Below are 16,725 nucleotides of genomic sequence, written 5' to 3'. Positions count from 1 at the left end.
CCGCTGCCCCGCAGGCGGAGGACTCGACTGCCGTTTTCTGTATTCACGTCTGTCCGAGAAGAAAGCTGGCGGCGCTGGCGCTGACCAGGGAGAGGGAGGCCGGGGGCCGGAAAGCTCTCGGGCTGCGGCTCCAGGGCAGGCAGAGGAAGTCACGGCGCCGGTGACATCAGCCGGGCTGCTGGGACCTGCGTGCTGTCACGCTGCGTTTCCGTGACGACGGCGGGCTCTCCCCGAGGAGCCGAGGGCAGCTTTGCTGCTGAGTTCGTTACCCGACGAAGCCCGACGCGGGGGGGCTGGGCAGACAGTCTTGCCAAAGAGGCCCGTGCTGCAGCAAGATTGACAGCACGACGCCTTTTGTTCCCCTTGAGCCCTGGCCAGGCTTCGGGGCGAAAACCAAGAGGAGAAAGAGGGCAGCGGCTGTTCCCTCGGACTGCTCCGTACATTGGTTTACTGTGTGCTAGAAAGGCTGGAGCTGCTTGCAGCGGCTCTGGACGCCTCACTCGTGGGATGGATGCATTGCTGTGCAACTTCCCCATGGCTGGGAGAGGTTCTTCAGATCCTCCCTGCAAACGGGGCTCCCCAGTGACTGCGGATCTGGCTGATGGTAAAGTGCTGGGGCAATTGGTCGTGGATCTTTCTTCACCACTGTGCTCACGTGGCAATGAGTAGGCCCACTGCCTTGCTTATTCCCTTTACTGCTAAGCTTCTCTTTTGGCTATAGACGCTGCCAATATTACTGTTGGTTTTATTTTGTCATAGGCAGTAAAATAAGCCTATCCCAAAGACGTTGGTGTCTTTGTTGCAGCTGTTGAGCCCACCGATTGGCACAACAGCATTAACACATGATGGGCACGTAACTTGGACATCAGGAACGTGACTTCAAAGGCTTCAAAGCATCGGGAATGTCTCCTTTGGAGAGAGACTGAGAGGTTTGGGCTTGTTGAGCCCGGAGAACAGAAGGCTCATGGGAGACCGTGTGGCTGCCTTTCAGTACACGGGGCCTCACAGATCACCCTTGCTGAGGGTGAGCACTATTCCCTCATTGAGGACATTGATGAAGATGTTGAACAAGACCGGACCCAGCACCGACCCCTGAGGAACACCGCTGGTTACAGGTCTCCAACCGGACTCTGCACCGCCAACGACGACCCTCTGCGCTCTGCCAGTCAGCCAGTTCTCAACCCACCTCACTGTCCACTCATCTGTCCACACTTCCTCAGCTTTGTCATAAGGATGTTGTGGGAGACGGTATCAAACGCCTTGCTGAAAGCAAGGTAGACTACATGCACTACATCCACCCAGCCAGTGACAACATCGTAGAAGGCTACCAGGTTGGTCAAGCATGCCCTCCCCCTGGTGAACCCTTGCTGATTACTCCTGATAACCTCCTTTTCTTCCAGTTGTCTGGAGATGGCATCCAGCACAAGCTGTTCCATCACCTTTCCAGGGACAGAGGTGTGCCCAGGTGGCCAAGAGGGCCAACAGCATCTTGCATTAGAAATAGCGTGGCCAGCAGGAGCAGGGAGGGAATCATCCCCCTGTACTCAGCCCTGGTGAGGCCACGCATTGAGCACTGTGTTCAGTTTTGGGCCGCTCACTACAAAAAAAGACATTGAGGCCCTGGAACGTGTCCAGAGAAGGGCAACAAAGCTGGTATGGGGTCTGGAACACAGGCCTTACGAGGAGCGGCTGAAGGAGTTGGGGTTGTTCAGTCTGGAGAAGAGGAGGCTCAGAGGAGACCTCATTGCAATCTACAACTTCCTGAATGGAGGCTGTGATGAGGAGGGGTTTGGCCTCGTCTCCCAGGCAACAAACAGGACCCGAGGAAATGGCCATAAGTTGTACCAGAGGAGGTTTAGGTTAGACATAAGGAAGAACTTGTTCTCTCAGAGAGCAGCCAGGCACTGGAATGGCTGCCCAGGAAGGTGGTGGAGTCGCCGTCCCTGGCAGTGTTCAAGAGGCATCTGGATTAGGAGTTACAGGATATGGTTTAGTGCTTGTGGTAGCAGTGGTGATGGAAGGAGTTTTTTCTCCTTTCCTTTTTCTTCTTTTCTTCCCTTCCTTTCCTTTTTTTCCTTTTTTCATTTTGTTTTCTGTTTTCCATCTTTTCTTTCCCTCTCCCCTTTTCTTTCCCTCTCCCCTTTTCTTTCCCTCTCCCCTTTTCTTTCCCTCTCCCCTTTTCTTTCCCTCTCCCCTTTTCTTTCCCTCTCCCCTTTTCTTTCCCTCTCCCCTTTTCTTTCCCTCTCCCCTTTTCTTTCCCTCTCCCCTTTTCTTTCCCTCTCCCCTTTTCTTTCCCTCTCCCCTTTTCTTTCCCTCTCCCCTTTTCTTTCCGTCTCTTTTCATCTCTTCCCCTTTCTTTCCTTTTTTCATTTCTTTTGATTCATTTTGTTTAGTACTTTCTTACTTTTCATCTTTTAGATTCCTTTCTAAAAGAAAAGATAGAATGGGAGACAATAATTAAAGAAACAAAACCTGCTTTGAAAGCCATGGGGCCAGATGGATTGAACCTTGGGGTGCTGAGGGGGTTGGCAGACGTGGCTGCCAAGCCGCTCTCCATCATCCTTCAGCAGTCCTGGCTAATTGGGGATGTGTCCTGGCTGTCCCTGAACGTGTTTAAAGAGCTCTGGATGTGGTGCTCAGGGACATGATTGAGTGGTGGGTTGTTAGAGTTAGGGGAGTATGGTCAGGTTGCGGTTGGACTCCATGATCTTTCGGGTCTTTTCCAACCTGATCCATTCTATGATTCTATGGATTTAACAGCAGCGTTCTTGTGGGAGCTGCATTGAAACTTGCAGTGTCTCTGGGTCCCCAGAATTACTTTCTCCAAGCTGATTCGTAGGTGCTGGCACTTCTTTAAAGCAAGAGCAGCTGCTGATGGGAGGAAGGTAGTTCAGGCTCATGAGCTCTGCAGCATCTCCCAGGATGGTACCAGAGGAGGCAGGAATGATATTGCAGAAGATGAGAAGCTCCCCAGCACGAAGCCAGAAACCCTGCGGGAGAGTCGGAGCACGTGTGGATGCCCAGGAGGTAATGCAGCCCCAGTATTTGAGAAGCGCGTGGCCAAGGAGCTGCGGCCCAAGAACAGAGCTATTCCGCCTTTGCAGAATAGCTGGCATCCCAAGAAGGACTCGTCTGTCCTTGTAAAAAGCAGGGGGAGGGCACGTCCAAATGCTTGCTGGTTGCTTGGGAGCTCAAATCCTCCAAGCTGGAGGCAGCCTGGGGGTAACATCTCCTTGGTCCGATTGTGCAGCACCTGAGCAAGAACTGGCTGCATGAGGGTCATCTTAATTTCTCTGTTCTTTTACTTAAATAAACCTGTTGGGAGACCGTGGTGTTGGTTTCCTAAAATTTGGATCTGGGAGGTGAGCACGCCCTTTGCTTATGATGGAAGCACAGAAGTGATGCGGGCACTCGCTGAGGTCACAGTCATCGCCGAGGTGGGAGCGTTTGTGGCACAGCCGGTGAGCAGAGCTGGTGCTCTGGTGAGTGTGCTGCACGCAGAGACTGAGCTGTGAGCTTTCCTTGAGAGATCACCCTGCGAGAGCCCGTCGGAAGCACCGCTGCGGCGTGTGCGTGAGCTGGGCACAGCTCAGGCTGAGCAGGCCGAGCAGGTGAGCTGGGTTTGGTGCTGGGTGGTTGCCGGGAGGTGTCTCAGCAGGAAAGCTGGGCTGGGGTGGGCACGCTGCATCAGCCCTCGTCCCGGCTGGCAGTGAGACAGAGGGAGTTTTCTTCAGGACAGCAACACCAGCCATGTGCTTCAAGGCGCGTAACTATTGAGGAGATGGAGAACGCTTGCTGTCAGAAATCATGGCAGCTGTACAGGAGCTGGGTGTATTTTGGGGACAGTCCTTGTAACCAGCTGGTTTCGAGACATTGCCCTGCCCGAGAGTCTAAACTGCACAGCAGAAGAATGCTGGGAAAATGCTTCTTCCTCACTGTTTTTCACTTGCAGGTTCTTTCCTTAGGGTTCCTTTTTCCTTTCCAAAAGGAGATTTGGGGGATCGAGGCACTTGAAGAGAGAGTGAAGCCAGCTCTTTCCAACAGTGCGGGCAGTCCCTGTGGAGAGGACCCCGGGAACTTGAGCTTCCCCTGAGACGTTCCCCAGCATGTCTCAGCAGGGAGACGGACGCAGTTGCCATCGCTGCTTTGCGCGTGGAAAGGTATGGCTGGGTTTCTTTCGCTTGGGTTTCTCCTTTCTCTGGTTTTGGAGGGGAAGGGGTGGAGCAGGGGGAGCCCTGCTGGTCCTTTGTTAGCTCAGTAAGCGGCTGGGTTGTGCACTTGCAGCAACAGGACAGCATTGCCAGGCTCCTTAACCTGCTGGGGCAGGGTGGGAGCAGAGAGCGGGCACTGCCCTCCTGCCAGCTGCACCTGGTTATGGTTTGCCAGCTGCCCTGGGTTTCTGCTGAGAAGTTAGTTCTAGCTGCCTGCAGTAGTAAAGGGTGGGGAAGAAATAGTGGTGAAGAGCTAAGGCTGTGTACGGTAATTTTGCATGGGTTGAACTGTGGCACCTGAAGTCACTGTTTCCCTCGGAATAATGCTGGTGTTTGCAGGTGTGTTGGTTTAACCCCCCGAAGTGATGTCTGAGAGCGCCCGTCTTCTCCACCTGAACGATGAGAAAGCTGGATATGCCCAGAAATTGCAGCGCGTGCAGATGTTGTGAATGCGCTCCCAAATGTTTCCGTTAGTGATAACTAACGTCTCAGCACTCTGATACCCACCTCTGGCACCATCTGGAACGCTGCATCTCTTTGCAAACGTTGGGTGGCTGTTTCCATGGCCCTTCCTTTATTTCTCTCCTCAGAAGCAGCGCGGCGCGGTTCCCTGTGCTAGGGAGCAGCACCCAGCAGGCTGCCAGAGATCCAACAGCGCCTTGCAGCGCACAGAGGGACGCGATGGGGACGGACCATCCTTAGCACCACGCAAAAGTGAGTCTCTGCAGTCCTCTGTCATGAAGTATGGAAGAATGCATTTTAAGTATTACTTCTGAGCGGTGCAGCACTGCAGGGGTGTCCGGTAACCATGGTGGAAGCATTAGAGAGGCCGACAGCAACAGATGGCAGCAGTGAGACAGAAGTGTGTGTGTAAGTGGTGGTGCTCAGAGCTGAGTGCATTCCCTGTAGGGACAAAAAATCCGTGCCTCGACTTTTGCAGCTGATAGCGTTTTGTGTGCTGACGCAGCTTTGCTCTGCAGCATGCAGAGCTGTCAGGCAGACTGGGGTTCCTCTGCTGCCACCTGAGCGGGAATGAGAGCAGTAGTGCTTTGTGCAAGCGCACTGCAGTTTAAAGATCAGTTTCTGTTCTGGCTGTAGAAGAGTGTCTTTTGGTTTTTGTGGTGGACGTGGGCTAACAGGACAGTGCTGCTCCTGGTGTCTGTGAAATCAACACACAATCTGTTGTTGTAGGGACGGAGCCTGCGCGTCCATGGAATGGTGCTGGGCTTGGGGGGAAACGGAAAGCCTCCCCAGGTAAGAAGCTCTTGTGAGCTGTGGTGTGGGTACCTGCCTCTAAATAGGGCTGCATGAAGGGCTGTGTGGGATGGAGGAGAAAAGAAGGGGCACTGCAGATCTGTGCTGACTGCAGAAATGGCACAGCGTTGTAGCAGCAGAAAGGCCAATTGAAGAAACTACGCTTGAGGAGCAGAAGTTTGTGGTTGGCTGTGCTAAAATGCTCCTCCAAAGAGATGCTCTTCATGTCTTTCTTGTTTCCTTTCTGACAGAAGCTGATGCAAGCAGGCTTGCAGTGAAGCGCAGCCTTGCAGGAAGCCAGGGGAGGAGCATGGAGTGTGGCACAGCCCCCAAGAGAGGTACAGACACACAGCAGCATCTGGGTTTGGTGCACTGTCTTTCTAGTTAGGCTTTCTGTCTGTCCTTTCCTGGGACTGCTGTCGTTGCGTGTTGCTTGAGATCTTAATCCCTGGGGATTACAGTTGCCTTTCCTGTCCCAATTGGAAATGGCCCACAGTTCAGCCAAGATCCCAAGGTCCATTGCTGTGAACACTCGAGAGTTCCTAGCATTGTGGCCCATTTTGCAGACCGAAGGCAGTGTGTGACTCTCTTTTAATCTTGCTGCTTCCCCTTGCTTGATTTGAACAGGGAGAGGTGCTGAGCCAAACGGCAAGATGTACGCGAAAGCTCCTCTCCAGGCTCCAGGAGGGCTTCCTGGAACAGCAGGTCCCAGCAGAGGGGAAAGACCTTCCCCTGCAGTTGACAACCACTCCCTCTCCAAGACCATGGCTGCAAGAAAGCGCAAGGGAGTGGAGGAAGAGGAGCAAAAAGCAGAGCTGTGGCCTGCCAAGAAACAAGTGAAGGTGGAGCGCGATGGGGAGAAGGCTCAGAGCCCACATCAGAGCAGAGGCGGTGTGCCAGCTCCAGCAACACACCCTGGGCCTGCCCCAGCGCCGACTGAGCGGTTCCGGACCTCAAAGCGAAGAGGTAGGAAGGTGCTGCAGCTGCCCTGGTGAGGTGCTTCCCTTATCAGGTGCATGGAGTTTGCTTAGGATTTGCTTTGCTTTCTCCTTCTCTCTGCGGAGAGGGGAAAAGAGTAGAAGGCTGCCGAGTCCAATGGCAAGGAAGTGCCAGAAAGTGTAACCCTCTCTTTTCCCATGAAATCCATGACGGCCTTCTGCTTGTCCCACTGGAAATACCCTTCCCTGAGAGGCTTCCTAGCCTGTTTTCATGTACCCATGTTTCCGCGGTTTTGCTGTTGACAAACTGAATTTCTCTCCTCTTTCTCTATAGCAAGACGACAACGACAAAAAGAGAGGAGAGCAGAAATGAAGAAGGCTGCTCTGAGAGCTGCCGCTGCACGTGCAGAGGTGAGTCCTCGGTGAGCACAGACACGGCTCTTGTTGTTCTCTGTCTGTCAGACGTGAAGGGGATTGTAGAATGCTGGGGGAAGCGGTGTCCTACTTTGACGCTCGCTTTCTTTCTTTCCAGTCCTCCACAATGAACAGCCTTGTGGAGATGATGGAGAAGCTGCAGCTGAAGGACTGAGTGGAGGAGCATCAGAAGGCAGCGGCTTCGTGGCAGCAGCCCAACTTGGCACTCTGGTTGCAGTCCATCAATAAACAATTGGAGCTTTGTATTCACAAAGAGCGCACGGCCTGATTTGTCCAGTGGCACTCAGTGAGCTGCTGCACCACCTCCTCGTTATTCCACTCGCGGCGCTGGGTCAGAACTCCCACATCTCCATCAGGGGATGCTGCAGGTTATAGAAGCAATGGATGCACCAGTCCTTGGCCCTGCCCATAAACGCACTGCCTGCAAAGCACGTGCACAGAACTGCGAGTAGCACGGCCTGAGCACAGGCGCGCTGAGTTAGAGAACAGCTGTCTCGAGCTGTCTGAGTTTCTCGGGGCAGCACTGAGCAGAAGTGAGCGTGTGCCCCTCACCCTGCAGGCGTCTCTGTTGGGGGAAGAGAGGCTCCGCCGGCTGCCTGATCCCGGAAGGCAGAGGTGTTCTCCTGACTTCTCTGCAGTGCTACCTTGCCTCATTGTCCCCCCTCTCTTCAGCCGTTTTGATGCTACTTTTCATCCTTTGGGCAGAGCTTGAGTCACTCTCATCATCGCACAGCTTTGTACTGAGCGGTGTGGAATTTTCTGGCTTTGCTCTTAAAAGCCTAGGCTGAAAACTGCAGCGTGCATGCTTAGTTTACATGGGGACATGGGGGGGGACATCCTCTAACCCCCATTATCGAAAAATAAACCTTAATTGCAAAAGTGAGGGGTGTCAACCCCCGACCCATGGGAACAAAGTGGTCCGTGGGGGTGACACTGTGGGGGTGTCCCCATCTCCAGTACGTGACACCACCAGGGTGCCATGAAGGTGTCCCCAACTTTGGTGGTGTGACAGCACGATGCTGTGTCCCCACTTCTCCAGGAAGTCCTCCAGCTGGTTACAGTGTCCCCAGCTTCGGCTCAACGTCCCCAGGGGGTCCTTTTGTCCCCTCTGCATGACGGTGACACCCGATGCTGGCTGCCGAACGCGACACCCGATGACGATGACACCGCGTCACGGCTGTGCCACGCTGGTGTCACACAGTCCCCTCTGGTGGTGGCACAGAGTTCACCACCGTGCGTGTCCACATCCTCATGTCAGACGATGGTGACAGCGCCAGAGGACTCCAGTGTCACCAGGTCCAGCTCTAGGTGGGCCTGGAGGGGTGACAAAGAACAGTGAGAGGCTCAGTGACAGCATGGTGACAACGCAGAGCTGCCTGTGCCTGGCCCTATGCGGTGGTCAGAGTACAGGGAATGGTGTCACCCGATAGATGGTGGCACACAAGTGATGGTGACACCAGATGACGGTAACAACAGTGACAGCCAGGGATGGGGACACTGCGTCACGGCTGTTCCACATCGAGGTCACCCTGTGTCACGGTGTCACCTGAAGACAGTGACACTCAACGACTCCCAGTGGCATCCAGTGAAGGGAAGAACCAACAATGGTGACACCACCGACCCCATGTCACACCCACAGCAGACCCCACATGTCCCCCGACTGTCCCCAGCTCCCCTCCCTGTACACTCCTCGTCACCTCTTCAATGAGGATGGCACCGCTCTGCAGTTGTGCCAGTCCTCTTCTTGGTTGCAAGTGTCCCATTTGGTTTTGTCATCCAGTATTTTTGGGAGAAAACGTGTGGTAGTTCTAAGAGAAGGGGTATTTCTGGGAGAAAATATCCTCTTTTTGGAAGAGAAGGTGAAATTTACCACTGAAATGTGGTATTTCTGGGAGAAAATGACATACTTGAGGGAGAGAACTCGGAAATGGTGGGAGAGAATGTCTTCTATTCGAGAGCAACTGTGGTATTTTTGGTGTGACGACTGGTCCTTTGGGGAGAAAATACGGTAAATATGGGAGAAAATGTCCTCTTGAGGAGTGTCAAGTGGTACTTTTGAGAGAAAATGTCAGGTATTTCTCAGAAAACTGCTGTTTCTGGGAGATAGTAGCATCCTTGGTTGGAAAATGACAGGTGTTTGTGAGAAAGCTGGTATTTTGGGAAAAAAGGCCGTATTTTTAAGACGAAGCTGGTATTTCTGGGGGAATATGTCCCGTCTTTGGGAGAAAAGTGGTCTATCTTGGAGAAAATGTCATGTATTTGGGAGAAAACTGGTCTATCTGGAAGAAACTGCCATTTTTCTGGGAGTAAGTGTGATCCTGAGGAGCGTCAAGTAGTATTCTTGGGATGAAACGTGAGGTATTTCTAAGCGTAGTGGTATTTCTGGGAGAAAATGTCTTGTTTTGGGGGGAAAAGATCACATGTATGTGAGAAAGCTGGTATTTCTGGGAGTAAACGCCATATTTTTAGGAAAAAATGGGTATTTCCCGGATAATCGGTCACATAGTTAGGAGAAAAGTGGTCTACCTGGGAGAAAATGTCCTTGTTTTTTGGTGGAAGAGATCATGTGTAGGGGACTAAAATAGTGTTCCCGGATGAAAATGTCACGTATCTGTGAGAAAAGTGGTATCTGTGGGTCACAGTGCTGTTCCCCAGGGGTCGGTGCTGGGGCCTGTCCTCCTCAAGATCTTTCTTGATGAGTTGAGGGCACTGAGTGCACCCTCGGGAAGTTTGCGGATGACACCAGGCTGGCTGGAAGTGTGGATCTGCCTGGGGGTAGCGAGGCCCCACAGAGGGATCTGGACAGGCTGGAGAGCTGGGCTGAAGCCAATGGGATGAGTTCCAACAAGGCCAAAGGCCAGGTCCTGCGCTTTGGCTGCAACAACCCCAGGCGACGCTACAGGCTGGGGGCGGAGCGGCTGGAAGATGCGTAGAGGAAGTGGACCTGGGGGTGTTGATGGATGCTGGGCTGAAATGAGCCAGCAGTGTGCCCGGGTGGCCAAGAAGGCCATTGGCATCCTGGCCTGCATCGGGAACGGTGTGGCCAGCAGGAACAGGGCAGTGATTGTCCCCCTGTCCTCAGCTCTGGTGAGGCCGCACCTCGAGTGCTGTGTCCACTTTTGGGCCCCTCACTGCCAGAAAGACATCGAGGCCCTGGAGCGGGTTCAAAGAAGGGCGCCAAGGCTGGCGAGGGGTCTGGAGCACAGAGCTCACGAGGAGCGGCTGAAGGAGCTGGGGTTGTTCAGTTGGAGAAGAGGAGGCTCAGGAAGACCTTACTGCTCTCTAGAACTACCTGAAGGGAGCTTGTAGTGAGCTGGGCTTCGGCCTCTCCTCTCGTGTCACTAGTGCCGAAAAACAACGTTATAACCCACAAATATCAGTGTTCTCCCAAATACACGATGTTTTCTTCCGGAAAGATCACTTTTCAATCCTAAATATGACAATTTGTTCCAAAAATGCGATATTTTCTCCCGGAAATACAAGCATTCTCCAAAATCCATGATATTTTCTCCCAGAATGCCAGCTTTATCAGAGATATATGAAATTTTCTTCCAAAATTATGATATTTCCTCCCAGAAATATCAGTTTCCTTAGAAATACTTCATGTTTCCTCCAAAAAATACAACATTACAATACCCCCCCTTCCCCATAATGTGATACTTTCTCCAGGGAGTCACAGTTTTCTTAGAAATACCTCATGTTTTCTCCAAACAATATGACATTACAGTCCTCAGTATGACATTTTCTCCCAAAAATAGGACATTTCCTCCCAGAAATACCAGTTATCTTTACAAAAATAGGACTGCAGCCATTGGAGATCTGCTGGAAGGACAGACGGCCAGCTCCAGGAGCTCCAGGAGGCTCCTGGAATGCAGCCATGGTCACTTTGTGCTCCGGGCGTTGGGCAGACCGACCAGAGGTGAAGCGTGGCTGGATCTGCTGCTCAGCAGTGCGGAGGAGATGATGAGTGAAAGGCGTTCAGGTTGGGGCAGCCTGGCTGCAGTGAGCACGGCTTGTGGGGTTGGTGATCCGAGGGATGTGGGCATGGCAAGGAGTGGGGCAGGACCTGAGCTTTGGGACGGCGAGCTTTAAGCTTTCACGGGCTGATGGCCCAGATCTCTGGGGATCTGTCTGTAAAAACAAAGATGGTGAGCAAAGCTGGCTGCTCTTCAAGGCTGCCTTCCCTTCTGAGAGCACAAGAGCTCTCCGTCCCTCTGAATAGAAAGCAGAGGACGCAGGAAGCCCATCGGCTCGGCGCAGACCTGCTGGGCAGCTGGGGGCAAAGCAAGGAGCAACGAGCTCTGCTAACAGGCCGTGTCACCTGGAGCAATACAGGGCTAACAAACAGGCCGTGTCACCTGGAGCAATACAGGGCTAACAGGCCGTGTCACCTGGGAAGAATACAGGGATGTCTGGACCTGCAGACGTGGGATCAGGAAACACAAGGTGCAGAACTGAACTTGGAGAGGGACGTGAAAAACAACAGGAAGACTTTCTACACGTGCATTGGCCAGAAGAGACAGGTCAAAGCAAGTGTGCCTCCTTTGTAAATGTAAAAGGAGAACTGCCTGCAACAGATGGAGAGAAGGCTGAGGTACAGAATGAGTTCTGTGCCTCGGTCTTCACTGGCAGCCAGGATTCCAGAGTTTGTCACGTCCCTGAGCCCTGCATCCATAAACCTCCAGGTGGGGACCGGGGTGGTAAATACCCCCTGCTGTGAGGGCAGAGCAGAGAGACTGCCTGATGAGATTGAACGTGTGCAAGTCTATGGAGCAGATAGATGGTGAGATGTGAGACTGAACGTGTACAAGTCTATGGGCAGGATGGCGTGCATCTCAGGGCTCTGAAGAAGCTGGCTGCCGAGCCGCTCTCCATCATATTTGAGAAGTCGTGGCTGTCAGGTGAGGTCCCGGATGCCTGAAGGAAGGGTCACGTCACTGCCGTTGGCAAGAAAGGGAGCAAGGAGGACACAGGAACTACAGGCCGGTGAGTCTCACCTCTGTGCCTGGGAAGATGATGGGACAGATCCTCCTGGATGACATGCTTGATCACATGAGGAGTGAGCGTGTGATCCGAGACAGCCAGCACGGCTTCAGCAGGGGAAGTCATGCTTAACCAATCTGGTGGCCTTCTGTGATGGAGTGACGGTATCGGTGGACAAGGGGAGGGTGACTGACGTCATTTCCCCGGACTTGAGCACGGCCTTTGACACGGTCCCCCACCACATCCTTATCTCCAAACCGGAGGGATGTGGATTTGATGGGTGGACCACTCGATGGATAAGGAATTTGTTGTAAGGCCTCAGACAAAGAGTGGTTATTAATGGCCCTATGTCCAGGTGAGGCCAGTAACGAGCGGCATCCCCAGGGCTCTGTCTTGGGACCGGTGCTCTTTAGCACCTTTATCAACGACATGGATGGTGGAATCGAGTGCACCCTCAGCAAGTTTGCTGACAACACCAAGCTGAGCGGTGCGGTTGACACGGCTGAAGGAAGGGATGCCATTCGGAGGGACCTCGACAGGTTGGAAAGGCGGACCCGGGTGAACCTGATCAGGTCCTACACAGCACAGTGCAAGGTTTTGCACTTGGGCCGGAGGAATCCCAGGTATCCATACAGACTGGAAGGAGCGGTCCTTGAGAGCAGCCCCGTGGAGAAGGACCTGGGGGTCCTGATAGATGAAAAGCTTAGCATGAGCCAGCAGCGTGCCCTTGCAGGTGGGAAAGCAAATGGAATCCTGGGCTCCATCAGAAGAGGGGTGGCCAGCAGGGACAGGGAGGTGATTGTCCCCCTCTACTCCGCTCTTGTGAGGCCCCATCTGCAGTACTGCGACCACGTCTGGAGCCCCCAGTACAAGAAAGACAGGGAGCTGTTGGAGAGGATCCAGAGGAGGGCCACAAAGATGATCAGGGGACTGGAGCACCTCCCTTATGAGGACAGGCTGAGGGAGCTGGGCTTGTTCAGCCTGGAGAAAAGAAGGCTGCAGGGTGACCTCATTGCAGCATTTCAGCACCTAAAGGGAGCCTACAAGCAGGAGGGAAGTCAACTCTTGGAAAGGGTAGAAAACTGCAGGACGAGGGGAAATGGTTTGAAGTTGAGGGAGGGAAGATTTAGGGTGGATGTCAGGGGGAAGTTCTTTACAGAGAGTGGTCAGGTGCTGGAACAGCTGCCCAGAGAGATTGTGGATGCCCCATCCATCCCTGGAGGTGTTCAAGGCCAGATTGGATGGGAACCTGGGCAGCCTGGTCTAGTGTGAAATGTGGAGGTTGGTGGCCCTGCATGTAGCAGGGGGGTTGGAGATTCATGATCCTTGAGGTCCCTTCCAACCCTGGCAATTCTGTGATTCTCCTATTCTGTGTCTTCTCCCTGATGCCAATTGGAAGTGATATCCTTTAGTCTTCAGTATAACAGACATTCTGTGACTGTGCTTGAAGACAGTCTCCCTTGAGCGCTTTAGTTGTGCTTGTTTAGTGCTTGTAAAACCAACTGTGCAAGTGCTGCTCTCCTCCCCATTGTGAGGGGATTGCTGGCAGGAGCTAAGCAGTTATCACAGGCACATCCAGCAAGGAGCTGCCGTGGCAGATGGGCGGGTGGAGCAGCTGTCTTCCAACCTGTCCCCTGCAGCAGTTGGCATTCTGTAAGCTACTCTTCCCCAGTTTGCAGAACCAGTATCAAAAGTTGATACTCTTTTGTGAAAGAGTAAATGGGGGTTGAAAAAAGAGGCAATATGACATTCCTGACTGCAGATAAACAACAGCACAGATGCTGGTCACCGCCGCAGAAAAAGCTGGACTTGTTAATGAAGCAGCTTATCCATCTGTGTTGGGATTTTGTACAGCTGACCTCACCTGCCTCTCATTCCTTGCCATCGCCCCCTTTTTCCTCTAAGGTGAAAAAGACAGCCTTATTCTTTTTGAGTCCGTAATTGTGATCATTTATTGATTGAGTACAACCAGATAAGACATGGAGTGCCAAGTTGGGCGGCACTCGCAGCACTGCCCTGTAACACCACACACTGCAGCTGCTGCCTTCTGATGTTCTTCCTCTCAGTCCTTCAGGTGCAGATTCCGCATCGTTGCCACAGGGCTGTTCATTATAGAGGACTGGAAAAAAACAAAGCAAGTGTAGAAATAGGACAGAAACAATCTAGGGAGAGCTCACTAAGAAAGTCTGAACAGTAAACTTCCACAACAGCCCCATGCAGAACAGCAGGTTACTGCCATTCAGATCACTGACATTACTTCCCATAACACACAGCTTAGCTGCTGTGCCCTCCTTTTTCCCTAGCTGAGCTGCATGCCCTTCCTTTTCCCTACCTGAGCTGCATGCCCTTCCTTTTCCCTACCTGAGCTGCATGCCCCTCGCCTCCTTTTTCTTGGTGCTCTTGCCTTTTCCTGCTACTCACTCCCAATCTCAACACTTGCCTGCTCTGCTTGCTGCTCTGACAAGTGCCTCTTAACTCTGCTCGCAGCTTCTCTCCTGCATGCCCTTCTCTATTCCCTTCTCGTGCCCTTCAGGCTTCTGCTCCCCTTGCTGAGCAAGCCCGTGCCCGGTAGCTCCCCTTCAACCTCCTCCGCCCTTTGCCTTTCTCCACACAGATGCTTGCTTCTGGCCAGCACTCCTGCCCGCTGCCTAGCCCACAGCCCGCATCTCTTGGGGAGACAGCAAGGTGGCCTGGAGCTACCCACACCTCCTCCCGGGCACGACTTCTCAGCTTTGCTTCAAGCCCACAAAAAGCCCCAAGGAGCTCCTCTTACCTTTGGGCTCAGCTTCTTCTCCTGCCGCGCAGCTCCTGTGCCAGGCGGGGGCTCAGCCCTCCCATTTTTCCCTTCCTCCCCTCCCCTCTCTCCTCTCCCCCCCTCCTTCCCTTCCCCTCCCCTCCCCTCCCGTACCCCCCCTTTTCTGCCTTTCCCCTCCCCTTCCCCCTTGCCTTATGGCAAACTCACCTTTCCTGCTCTTCACTCCCTCCTTCTTCATTCTCCTGCCTTTTGCTGCTACTCTCGCCTTGCTTTCCCTTGCTGTGCTCTGCTTTGCTTTCTCTACATTTTGGCCATCCAGTCTTTTCTCAGCTGTTATTCTTGACTGTTTACTTGGCTTTTTTCTTCTTTTCTCATTTCTTTTTTTTCTGACCTTTTTGGGCTTTTTTCTTTTTCTTCTTTTTTTATGCTTTCGTTTCTTTTTTCATTTCATTGCACTTGTTCTTTTTTTTTTTTTTCTCTTTTCCTTTTCTTTTTGTTTTCATCTATTTTTTCTCATTTTCATCTTGGTTTTCTTTTTTCATTTTCACTCTTTTTTTCTTTTTTTTTTTATTCCTTTTTTCTTTTTTTTTTCATTGCACTTTTCTTTTTTATTTCATTTTTCTCTCTCTTTTCTCATTTTTTTCTATTTTCATTTTTTCTTTTTCATCTTGGTTTTCTCTTTTTGTTTTCCATTTTTTTTTCTTTTTTCCTGTTTTATTTTTTTCCTTTATTACTCTTTTTTTTCCCTTTCTCTTTTTTCTTTCACCTTTTTTTCTTGTTTTTCATTTTTCTTTTTTTTTTTTTTATAATCATAGGTACTCCTGAAACCCCCTTTAAGCCCTCCCTACCCTCCCCATTCTTTCTTTTCTCCCTCACCTCCCCCCTTGCCCTATCCTACCATTCCCTTGCCTGCTCTTCTTACCTGAGCTGCTGTCCCTTCCTTTACCTACCTGAGCTGCTTGTTCCAAAAATTACCTAGCTGACCTGCTTGCCCCTCGCTTTCCCAGCTGAGCTGCTGGCCCCTCTCATTCCCTACCTGAGCTGCTTCCCCCTAACTTACCTAGCTGAGCTCCTTGCCCCTCACTACGTACTTGAGCAGATGTTTGCTCACTTGGCTTCCTTACTGGTTGTCCCCTCACTTACCTACCTCACCTGCTATCCACTCACTTTCCTAGCTTAGCTGCTGTCCCCTTCCTTTTCCCTACCTGAGCTGCATGCCCTTCCTTTTCCCTACCTGAGCTGCTGTCCCCTCCCTTCCCTACCTGAGCTGCATGCCCTTCCTTTTCCCTACCTGAGCTGCTTGCCCCTCGCCTCCTTTTTCTTGGTGCTCTTGCCTTTTCCTGCTACTCACTCCCAATCTCAACACTTGCCTGCTCTGCTTGCTGCTCTGACAAGTGCCTCTTAACTCTGCTCGCAGCTTCTCTCCTTCTGCATGCCCTTCTCTATTCCCTTCTCGTGCCCTTCAGGCTTCTGCTCCCCTTGCTGAGCAAGCCCATGCCCGGTAGCTCCCCTTCAACCTCCTCCGCCCTTTGCCTTTCTCCACACAGATGCTTGCTTCTGGCCAGCACTCCTGCCCGCTGCCTAGCCCACAGCCCGCATCTCTTGGGGAGACAGCAAGGTGGCCTGGAGCTACCCACACCTCCTCCCGGGCACGGCTTCTCAGCTTTGCTTCAAGCCCACAAAAAGCCCCAAGGAGCTCCTCTTACCTTTGGGCTCAGCTTCTTCTCCTGCCGTGCAGCTCCTGTGCCAGGCCGGGGCTCAGCTCTTCCCACACTCCTCCATTCCTGCAAGGTTGCTTTCCTTTGCTCTGCTGCAGTTAGCTTTCCTACTTGCTTTCTCTTGATATACATGGATTGCTTTTTACTTTTTTTCCTCCTCTGTGCCTCTTTTTTTCTGTTTTCAGCACTTCCATTTTTTTTTCTTTTTCCATCTTTTTTTTTTTCTTACTTTTCATTCTCATTTTTCCTTTTGTTTTTTTTTTTTCCCCGCCCCGTTGAGATTCTCCCTCTTTATCCCCCTCAGCTTGCCTCTATCTGTGCCTCCAACTGGGTCTTCTCTCTCACATTCCCGTCTTGTGCCCGGTGTCACCCCACATTACCCTCTATTTCACTGTGCCCACGCAAACCCCCTATTGTCTCTCTGCAGCCTT

The 16,725-nt window shown here is 52.3% G+C and overlaps 2 protein-coding genes across 8 annotated transcripts in view; one reads left to right on the top strand and one right to left on the bottom strand.

The window, feature by feature from the left end:
• The first annotated feature begins 4,002 nt into the window (after nt 1-4,002).
• On the top strand, nt 4,003-7,091 carry LOC149914315 (zinc finger CCCH domain-containing protein 11A-like). The gene is made up of 7 exons (XM_090127036.1): nt 4,003-4,160; nt 4,802-4,925; nt 5,403-5,465; nt 5,717-5,803; nt 6,093-6,431; nt 6,738-6,814; nt 6,936-7,091. Exons 1-7 carry the CDS (start codon nt 4,107-4,109, stop codon nt 6,990-6,992), a joined length of 801 nt encoding a protein of 266 aa, XP_089983162.1. The 5' UTR covers nt 4,003-4,106; the 3' UTR covers nt 6,993-7,091.
• Nucleotides 7,092-12,472: 5,381 nt separating this feature from the next.
• Nucleotides 12,473-16,725, bottom strand: part of LOC149914304 (uncharacterized) — a 162,854-nt gene continuing 158,601 nt past the window's right edge. For 3 of the 7 annotated variants that reach the window (XR_016460515.1, XR_016460516.1, XR_016460512.1), the window contains exon 2: nt 15,366-16,360. Coding sequence is in view for 2 of the 7 variants with exons in the window: in XM_090127212.1 (XP_089983338.1) it covers nt 13,884-13,940; nt 16,283-16,360 (135 nt within the window). In the remaining 5 variants the exon portion in view is untranslated. Of the gene's footprint in view, nt 13,941-15,365; nt 16,361-16,725 lie in introns of those variants that run through there. The other 4 variants (XM_090127212.1, XM_090127213.1, XR_016460517.1 and 1 more) reach the window with 3 other exon arrangements.

The sequence above is a fragment of the Phasianus colchicus genome, chromosome 30 (assembly GCF_987193195.1).
Source record: "Phasianus colchicus chromosome 30, bPhaCol1.hap1.1, whole genome shotgun sequence".
NCBI lineage: Eukaryota > Metazoa > Chordata > Aves > Galliformes > Phasianidae > Phasianus > Phasianus colchicus.
This window is presented reverse-complemented; position numbering and strand designations above follow the sequence as displayed.